The 11,084-nt window shown below is 34.0% G+C and overlaps 1 protein-coding gene across 1 annotated transcript; it reads right to left on the bottom strand.

Moving 5' to 3' along the window:
- Window positions 1–3,946: 3,946 nt before the first annotated feature.
- LOC129915916 (uncharacterized) lies at window positions 3,947–4,618 on the bottom strand. Its single transcript, XM_055995620.1, has 2 exons — window positions 4,423–4,618; window positions 3,947–4,354 (listed from the first exon to the last, which is right to left on the bottom strand). The coding sequence occupies exons 1-2, from the start codon at window positions 4,519–4,521 to the stop codon at window positions 4,103–4,105; spliced, it is 351 nt and encodes a 116-aa protein (XP_055851595.1). The 5' UTR covers window positions 4,522–4,618; the 3' UTR covers window positions 3,947–4,102.
- Between the last annotated feature and the right edge of the window lie 6,466 nt (window positions 4,619–11,084).

Genomic DNA, 11,084 nt, shown 5'->3' on the forward strand with positions numbered 1-11,084 from the left:
TGAACGCTCCTAGAAGCTAAACCGCTTGAGAGCAATTTTTGGGAATGATGCCAAATGATAGCTTGTGTCATGGGCCTACGCTTTGCACATTGTCAGATTTTTAAAAAATTGCCTTCCATGTTAAACCGCCACATCATGCCTATTTTTTCAGAATCGTGCCTATTTTTTTTACTTTTAAGTTCTCCCGGTTTGAGAACGCGTGGACCTACAAAGATGGGAGTTGTACCCAAATGTAGGTTAGAGTCCCCGCTTCCTTTTGGCATTAAAAATTTTATTTTCATTTTCTTCAAAATTCCGCGATCTAGGCGTTCGAACGCTTTGATCTAGAGACAGGGGAGTGGTGCCATATGAAAGCTTATATTCTCAGCTATCCGATAGTGGTATAATCCGGTTTTTCGATTTTTTTCAAAATTCCGAGAAAATCGCCTTCGAAAGTTGGGGTAAATTTTTTTTCGAAAAATTCCCGAATCTTTGAACGCTCCTAGAAGGTAAACCGCTTGAGAGCAATTTTTGGGAGTGATGCCAAATGATAGCTTGTGTCATGTGCCTACGCTTTGCACATTATCAGATTTTTAAAAAATCGCCTTCCATGTCAAACCACCACATCATGCCTTTTTTTTTCAGAATCGTGCCTATTTTTTTTTACTTTTAAGTTCTCCCGGTTTGAGAACGCGTGGACCTACAAAGATGGGAGTTGTACCCAAATGTAGGTTAGAGTCCCCGCTTCCTTTTGGCATTAAAAATTTTATTTTCATTTTCTTCAAAATTCCGCGATATAGGCGTTCCAACGCTTTGATCTAGAGACAGGGGAGTGGTGCCATATGAAAGCTTATATTCTCAGCTACCCGATAGTGGTATAATCTGGTTTTTCGATTTTTTTCAAAATTCCGAGAAAATCGCCTTTGAAAGTTGGGATAAAATTTTTTTTCGAAAAATTCCCGAATCTTTGAACGCTCCTAGAAGGTAAACCGCTTGAGAGCAATTTTTGGGCGTGATGCCAAATGATAGCTTGTGTCATGTGCCTACGCTTTGCACATTATCAGATTTTTAAAAAATCGCCTTCCATGTTAAACCGCCACATCATGCCTATTTTATCAGAATCGTGCCTAATTTTTTTTTACTTTTAAGTTCTCCCGGTTTGAGAACGCGTGGACCTACAGGGATGGGAGTTGTACCCAAATGTTGGTTAGAGTCCCCGCTTCCTTTTGGCATTAAAAATTTTATTTTCATTTTCTTCAAAATTCCGCGATATAGGCGTTCGAACGCTTTGATCTAGAGACAGGGGAGTGGTGCCATATGAAAGCTTATATTCTCAGCTACCCGATAGTGGTATAATCCGGTTTTTCGATTTTTTTCAAAATTCCGAGAAAATCGCCTTTGAAAGTTGGGGTAAAATTTTTTTTCGAAAAATTCCCGAATCTTTGAACGCTCCTAGAAGCTAAACCGCTTGAGAGCAATTTTTGGGAATGATGCCAAATGATAGCTTGTGTCATGGGCCTACGCTTTGCACATTGTCAGATTTTTAAAAAATTGCCTTCCATGTTAAACCGCCACATCATGCCTATTTTTTCAGAATCGTGCCTATTTTTTTACTTTTAAGTTCTCCCGGTTTGAGAACGCGTGGACCTACAAAGATGGGAGTTGTACCCAAATGTAGGTTAGAGTCCCCGCTTCCTTTTGGCATTAAAAATTTTATTTTCATTTTCTTCAAAATTCCGCGATCTAGGCGTTCGAACGCTTTGATCTAGAGACAGGGGAGTGGTGCCATATGAAAGCTTATATTCTCAGCTACCCGATAGTGGTATAATCCGGTTTTTCGATTTTTTTCAAAATTCCGAGAAAATCGCCTTCGAAAGTTGGGGTAAATTTTTTTTCGAAAAATTCCCGAATCTTTGAACGCTCCTAGAAGGTAAACCGCTTGAGAGCAATTTTTGGGAGTGATGCCAAATGATAGCTTGTGTCATGTGCCTACGCTTTGCACATTATCAGATTTTTAAAAAATCGCCTTCCATGTCAAACCACCACATCATGCCTTTTTTTTTCAGAATCGTGCCTATTTTTTTTTACTTTTAAGTTCTCCCGGTTTGAGAACGCGTGGACCTACAAAGATGGGAGTTGTACCCAAATGTAGGTTAGAGTCCCCGCTTCCTTTTGGCATTAAAAATTTTATTTTCATTTTCTTCAAAATTCCGCGATCTAGGCGTTCGAACGCTTTGATCTAGAGACAGGGGAGTGGTGCCATATGAAAGCTTATATTCTCAGCTACCCGATAGTGGTATAATCCGGTTTTTCGATTTTTTTCAAAATTCCGAGAAAATCGCCTTTGAAAGTTGGGGTAAATTTTTTTTCGAAAAATTCCCGAATCTTTGAACGCTCCTAGAAGGTAAACCGCTTGAGAGCAATTTTTGGGCGTGATGCCAAATGATAGCTTGTGTCATGTGCCTACGCTTTGCACATTATCAGATTTTTAAAAAATCGCCTTCCATGTTAAACCGCCACATCATGCCTATTTTATCAGAATCGTGCCTAATTTTTTTTTACTTTTAAGTTCTCCCGGTTTGAGAACGCGTGGACCTACAGGTATGGGAGTTGTACCCAAATGTTGGTTAGAGTCCCCGCTTCCTTTTGGCATTAAAAATTTTATTTTCATTTTCTTCAAAATTCCGCGATATAGGCGTTCGAACGCTTTGATCTAGAGACAGGGGAGTGGTGCCATATGAAAGCTTATATTCTCAGCTACCCGATAGTGGTATAATCCGGTTTTTCGATTTTTTTCAAAATTCCGAGAAAATCGCCTTTGAAAGTTGGGGTAAAATTTTTTTTCGAAAAATTCCCGAATCTTTGAACGCTCCTAGAAACTAAACCGCTTGAGAGCAATTTTTGGGAATGATGCCAAATGATAGCTTGTGTCATGGGCCTACGCTTTGCACATTGTCAGATTTTTAAAAAATTGCCTTCCATGTTAAACCGCCACATCATGCCTATTTTTTCAGAATCGTGCCTATTTTTTTTTTTTACTTTTAAGCTCTCCCGGTTTGAGAACGCGTGTACCTACAGGAATGAGAGTTGTACCCAAATGTAGGTTAGAGTCCCCGCTATCTTTTGGCATCAAACATTTTTTTTTTTCATTTTCTTCAAAATTCCTAGATATAGGCGTTGGAAGTTGGGGGCGCTCACTTTCAGCTCAGCTCACTTTCAGCTCAGCTCAAATGAGCTGAGCTATGGTACCTAGCTCAAAAGTGAGCTAGCTCAAATTTGAGCTGAGCTGTGAGCTGAGCTGAAATGTGAGCTTTTGCCAATTTTGCCACATGGAAATTACCACATGCAACTTGTCACATGCAACTTCTCACATGCAACTTGCCACACGCAACTTGCCACATGCAACTTACCACACGCAACTTGCCACATGCAGCTTGCCACATGCAACTTGCCACACGCAACTTGCCACATACAACTTGCCACATGCAACTTGCCACATGCAACTTGCCACATACAACTTGCCACATGCAACTTGCCACATGAAACATGTAACTTGCAACGTGTTGTGTGTTTTATGTTTGCCGTACTGCGGCGTACTGCATTTTTAAATACTAAAGTACTGCCTACTCTAAAGGTGAAACGACAGCCCTGCTACCCAGTGTGATCGTGATCGCGTCATAATCCCTTTGACATTCTTGTCAAAAAGTAAATTTTCATACTCACCCTCCCATAAGAAGTATAACTTCAATAATTGTTGAAATCATTCAATTCAGTTCCAGGAAAAAGAGGAACTATGAAAATAGGATACATAATATGCTTTTTGAAAAAAAGCCTAATTTTCTTGTTCCCCATAAACGACCTTTAGGAAAAATATTCACTTTCATTATGTTTCAACTTTATCTGATCAATATAACCGGGTTATTTTTTCCACACCTAAACAATTCATTACAAAAAAACACACACACAATTAACAAATATTAACTTTTAATTCACAAAAGAAGTTTTACATTACTTTTTTGTTTAATTTCAAAATAACATATAATCAGTACATTCAAATTATTCACAGAATTCAAAATTTAACAACAGCTTATAGCACCTTCACATTTTTATCTCAACAAAAGTCTTAGTAATCTTCTTCTTCTTCAGATACATGCTTTTGCTTCTGACCTTTTACTCTTTTGATTCCCCGGCTTGCATAGTATTCTTTTTGTTGTTCATGGGTCAAATCTGTAACGGCACTCACATGCACTTTTAAATTACTCTTATCAAGTTTGAAATCCCCATTGCGTTCATTTAGAGCTTTCAAGTTATCACAGAATGTGTAAAAGTGGAACATATCATCTTCGGTTGAGTTGTAGCTTTTGTCGTATTTTTCCTGTGAAATTCAAATTTTTCGATAAAGATATAAAATTTTACAAAAAAAAAAAAATTATATTGACAAACCTTATATTCCAACCACATTTCATCAGTGCAAGCTGTGCTCAGTGAGACATAAGCTAACATCAATGATGCAACGATCAAGACTACGAAATGTGACTTCATTATGAATCGGTGGAAAAAGGTGTGAGTTAAAGGAGAACTACTATAGCTTTAACGATTGACGATCTGTATTGCTTGGTAGGCAATCAGATACTAAAAAATAAATATCGAATTGGTTGACATTTAAGCTGAAAGATATTGTGCAGAAATATTTTATGTTCAAGTATGGTAATAGCCCTAATTACCAAACTGGTATAACTGAATAGTTTTGTTTTAAGGGGGAATGTATTGGTTTTAAAATAAAAATAGTTGCAGATTTTGTCCTAACTATTGTAACAAAGGAATGATTGCTTTCAAAGGCATTAATTACCATAATCGCACATTAAGATTTCCTTAAACTTGTTTTACTAGATTAGATTAGTTTTACAGATTATCAGATTGCTTGGAACCGGTGCTTTTCTTTGTGTATTTTTCCATATACTCGTAAATGACTATTGTGTTGAAAATGTCTGCAAGACTCTCAGACATTTCTGGTAAACAGGTAAGATAGCTATGTATCTATAAATTGCTTTTAATAAGTTCGAAGAATCGAAATGCTCATGCAAAAATTATGTTGCATGTACTTCCTCTTACACTGTGAAAATTAAAAGAAAGAAAATTAATTTTTTCAAATTGCTTGTGATAGTGAATAGTGAATGGTAAATAGTGAATAATGAAAAGTGAATAGTGAATAGTGAATAGTAAATAGTGAATAGTGAACAGTGAATAGTTAGTAGTGAATAGTGAATATTGAAAATTTAATAGTTAGTAATTAATAGTGCATTGTAAATAGTAAATAGTAAATAGTGAATAGCGAATAATGAATAGTGAATAGTGAATATAGTAGAGTAACTAAAGCAAATTATTAGGGAACCCGGCCGAACAGATCTGATTTTGACGATTTTTTTTTTTCAAACGTAGGTAATTTTGAACAAAAAAACCATTTTTTTTGCTTAAATTTCATAAAAGAAATGATAGCAATAGATTCTCTAGGTAATTTAAGGTAAACAAATATAAGGGAGTAAGGGACAATCTTCCATCGTTTAAGCGACAAATGCAATTTTCTTACAATCTGACTTCAAACACCAAAAAAATATTTTGAAAACAACGGCAACACCTACAATATTTTAAAATACATTTTTTAAAAGCCAGAAGCTCATTCTTTTCTCTTAAATTTAAATCCACTTAATTTATTCAATAGTTTTTGAAAAAAATGGTCCTCAAACTCAGAATAAAAAAAAAAAATTTAAAATGACTTTTTTCCAAACTTTTTCTCATAAAATATGAATTTATTTTACAAACATTTTTGGCCATAAATATAAATAAATAAATAAAATTAAAAATTACTTCAATTACTTCAATAAAAACATTTAGCTATTCAGCTTTCAACAATAAGGACTATTGAATAAATAAAAAATAACTTTATTTTTAAATGTTGAACTTAAATAAAAAAATACTATTAAAAAAAGTTCTTCGAAAATGAAATACTTTTTATTTTTTTTTTCATAAACCGTATTACATATTGACAATTTCTTTTATAATTTCAAATCATAATAAATGTGGCCAAAAAAAAATTGAAAATAAATGCATTTTATATTACGAAAAAGTTTTAAAAACGACATGCTAAAATTTTGTCAATAATTTTTTTTTCAAAAATTAAAAAAACAATTTTTTTTGTTCACAAAAATCTTCAATTAAATATAAAAAATCAAAACGGCAACACCGGCAATTTTTAATCTATAGACTTTAAAGTATTTTCAATTACCGACCGACGTTTGAAAAAAAAGATCATCAAAATCTAAGCTGTTCGGCCGGGTTCCCTAATGTTGCCAATTTTTGAGCTTTAGTTACTCCACTAATAGTGAATATTGAATTGTGAATAGTGAATAGGAGAAGAGGAAGAAAAAGAAGAAGAAGAAGAAGAAGAAGAAGAAGAAGAAGAAGAAGAAGAAGAAGAAGAAGAAGAAGAAGAAGAAGAAGAAGAAGAAGAAGAAGAAGAAGAAGAAGAAGAAGAAGAAGAAGAAGAAGAAGAAGAAGAAGAAGAAGAAGAAGAAGAAGAAGAAGAAGAAGAAGAAGAAGAAGAAGAAGAAGAAGAAGAAGAAGAAGAAGAAGAAGAAGAAGAAGAAGAAGAAGATCATGATTTCGTATTCCTTTCCATAGTTCCAAGTGTATCCGCATACGAATATCTTTAAATTCCACTATTTCTTTAATGCAAATTCAATAAAATGTTCTTGTTTACATAAGGAAATACCTGAAGTGCTTCATTCCGTCAATCAACAATATTCTCGTCAACGATGACTCTGTTAAACCTTTGCATTAATATTTCACCATAAAATACACAAAAAAAAATTGAATAAAAACTGTCAGATAAAATGTCAAAATTACTCATCGCTTATGATTCTCGCTTCGTTGTTGGGTCAACAAAACACGATGAAAACGATGATGACAAGAACGAAAGATTCGTTTCATTTGTTCTTTAAACTCTTGGTTGCATCGTGGTGGTAAGAATGGCACCTTATTCTTTTGATTATAATCATGTTGGTTAACAACCAGATGGCTTGATATAAGGTAGATATGCATGTTTGTTGAAGCCTCTTGAAATAAAACCTTTATAAGATCCCACGTCACAAATGAAAACAAAAACGAACCTAAACGCCCAACATCAAATCAACAACACAAACAATAACGAAGAAGCAACACTTACCATAACGATAACCCAACATAATAATTTTCTGACCAGTCATAGTTGCAGCGAACCCCAGGTCTGCGCGCTCCACAGACCATCAGAGACCACCCGTAAGGTATTGATGGGCATCTTGAAGTGGGAATGCATATCCACGGACACAAAACAAAAATTGAAGTTTGGTTTTTTGGCCTCAATTAAAGAGGTGGCTGATTATAATGACCGATAGTGTTAAACGTCACTTTTGACATTCGTGTTGACAGCCTGCGATTATTATTATATCACCAAGATTGGATCGAATGAGATTGAGATTTATATAGAAATCAATTTTAGTATGTGTGAAATGTTTCACTCTTTAGTCGGTATGAATAAATTTTAAGCCCACATCATCGGCAACAAAAGCAAAGGGTACGAAGGACGAAACGAAGACGATATTATAAGGAATTTGCAGATTTGCATTTTCAACAATATATTCTATCTCCTTGAAGACGCCCCATAAAAATGTATAGAATCAGAATGTGTATAGTGGATGGTATGATGGGGGTAAATTGGGTGGATGGATGTCCTTAACCCTGTCATCGAGATAAGATGAGGCATTTTACAAGATGATATTGCTTTTATTGTAGTATGGGAGGGATATTGTCTAACCGCATTGTCCTTATGAATATAAAGCACGTTTTTTGCAAAAGAAAAAGGGTGCAGTTTCGAAGAAAATAAAAAAAAAAAAAAATGTGTATAAAAAATTGTTGTTTTGTTTTTGTTGAATAATTTTTTTTTTCCTCAAAGGAAAGGACATGAATACAATAAATCGAATCAGATCGAAAAGGAAGGATCTGTATTTGACTCGGTTTATTTTTTCGTGATAAAAAAATCTTAAATTCAGTAAAACTCCACATTGTGGAGTCTACAAGTTCAGTTAAGACTATTTTTAATTACAAAAACACTATCCACAGCTTTAACAAGATTCAATCGAACATTAAACACTTATGTTGTCCGGTTAATAGGAGTCGTCCAGTAGCTTACATTTTGAATAGTTTCATTATTTTATGTTTTATGCTTTTATGACTTTGGTAATTTCTTTTATGTCATTTAGTGAACTTTTTCACTTTGTGCATTTCGAAGAACTGGTTGCCCATGCCCATAAGTAGTATCTATGTATTTTATAATAATGTGATATTAATTGGCTTTTAATAGCATGTAACGCCATTGAAAATTAAATAGCTTCCCTCCTTTGCATATGCAATGAATTTTGTTGGTATTCAAAAAAGTATGGAGAAAAACTTGAAAGAGTCGAATAACAATAATCATACCTGAGGAGCTTGTAAAAATGCTACGACTACTCGTATTCATTGAAATAATGATAAGCCTACAATTGGATGAAGCAAATCATGAGGTGGGTAATGTATTGGCCTATGAACTGGCTTGGTCTAGGATATAGGTTCAATACTCACGGTGACGTGTGACGGTAGTCGGCAAATATATTAAGAACTTGTTTTCGAATTTGAAAAGTAAACTTTCTTAAATTGAGAAATCAAACATAGTCTATAAAATATGTATAGGTAATGTTTAGGAGATGGGACAAACTATTGTCCCTCAGTTTATGTACGCGTAGAAAAAAAAGGCACCCTAAAATAAAAGGAAAAGGGTTTTTTTTTTGAAGGGACAGTAAAAATCCGTAATTGGTCCCAAAAAGCCAATGATTCATTGTATTTTTAGTTTTGTTCTCAATGACAAATTGAGCGTTTATATTTAAGTTCTAAGGAGTTTTACGCGAATCATTGGCTTTTTGGGACCAGTTACAGATTTTAGTGGCTATTCGAAACAAAGCATCCTTACAACCAATTTTTTTTTATGAAAACTCTTTTTCTTTCTTTCTATTCCAAATGCAACGTTTTTACGAAATTTCTATAGGGTGGCTCATAAATATAATTTTACTCAAAAAAACACCCTTTTAACCATAATATTCTTAAAGGCGCATAAGTTCCTTGTTTTCAATCTCAAAATTAACATAATTGCTAAATTTCAATAGGCTACCACTACTGTTACTTACTTCGCTTGGACTTATCGTCACTTTTCCTTATTTGACGATAAAAAAACCACATAAAATATTTTTATAGACTGCTTATATTCTTGATTTCTGCTATAGATTCTACCATTTTTGTCCCAGTTTTTGTGGTACTTATCCTGAATTCCATCATTTCTTAAAAAAAAAGAAGATATAATTTTGCAGACACTTAAGAGATTCTTTGTTCTTATAAGAAACGAAACTTTTTCACCAAGTTTAAATAAAATAACAAAATTTACGTCAGCTGTTATGATACCTTACTCACACATAACTCAGCCGTCAGCCCATCAAAAAAAACACCGTTTCACCAAAAAATTTTATATGAACTTTATGAATACTTTGTCCTTGCTTTATTTAAAACCTTCTTCCCGAATTATAACATGCATCATGTTTTCCACATTTGTTTCGGTTATATTTTTACCTTTTGAAGTAAAAAAACATGCACCCTTGTTTTTAATCGACAATAACTTTTCTTAGAGCATTCGTATTGATTTTATTTGTATGTCATTACATTCAGCATAAAAAAAATATCTTAAAAACAAGTTGCATATGATTATATTCCACAATCTTTGGTTATGAAGTTGTTATGAAGATGTGAAAAATCGACATTGATATCACGCCGGCGGCGCGGCGTTAGAAGTTATAGAGGCCAAAAGGTCGCGAAAATCGTTTTTCGCATATATCTCGCGACCTGTTGCTCGGAGGTCAATAAAGGTCTGAAGAAAAATTGTTCATCATAAAATTATCTACAAATATTGTCTTATGCATTTTTTTGTAAAATCAACCGTTTTCGGAATAGTCCTGATCAAAATCGTTCATCTTGACTTTTGTATGAAAATCGCAATTTCGCGACTCTTCAAGGACGTCTGGTGTCTGTAATGCCGTGGTTAAAACGTTATTTTCTATCAAGGGGTAGCTTTAATTTTTTAAGAGGTACCACCAGGTGGTTAAATTTAAGAGGAAAGAAAATTTGCTTAACTCTTTTCTGAAAATGAATTCCAGAATTTCAATGATGTCTGGTAGGGTGAATGCCGTGAATAAAACGTCTGGGACCCAGATTTTTGTAATCATGGTATTTTCCCTGATTTTTTGATATATCATACTTGTGGTTATATCTCCGACATCAAAAACTGATTTTTTTTTTTACTATTTTCGGGAACGTCTGGCAAGGGTAATGCCTCAAATAAAACGTCTATGAAAGAACTTTTTGCAATCAAGGTATCGCCCTCTATCGGCTCTATATGAATTTAAGTGGTTATATACTCGAGACAAAAATCGGAATAAATGCATTTTTCAACTCCCCATAAACCATAGAATGCCGTGAAACAAACCTGCCAGACTTTCGAATTCTTGATCAGAACGCTATTACCTACACATACATATGACCCATTTTCGATATAATCTGCTGCGGTCTCTCAGTCTATAAACAATAACAAAGAAAAACCAACAAAAGCTTGAAGTTGTTAAGATTGAATTCTTAAGATTTTCACCTTACGGCTTACGCAGACCAATTTTGATTTTTGTGACTGTCAACTATCAACAATCATCTTAGCCTATTCCACCCTTGAATTATATTGAGTTATCATTTTTCTTTGCGAACAAATTCTTAATTTCCCATACTTCTCATATGATTTGGGAGACTCAGACTACAATTAAAAGCAAAAAACAATAAAGGTGGGCTTGAGAATCCTCAATAAATAAAACTGGAATCAAAATAATCCTGGAAAATCCCTTAATGATTGCCGATGATGTTTTTTTCTCCTATTAAATAATATAAACAACAAAATCACCAACCAAAAAAAAGGAAGAAATCAAATTTCTAATATGACAGGATTAATC

The sequence above is a fragment of the Episyrphus balteatus genome, chromosome 3 (genome assembly GCF_945859705.1).
Source record: "Episyrphus balteatus chromosome 3, idEpiBalt1.1, whole genome shotgun sequence".
Taxonomy (NCBI): domain Eukaryota; kingdom Metazoa; phylum Arthropoda; class Insecta; order Diptera; family Syrphidae; genus Episyrphus; species Episyrphus balteatus.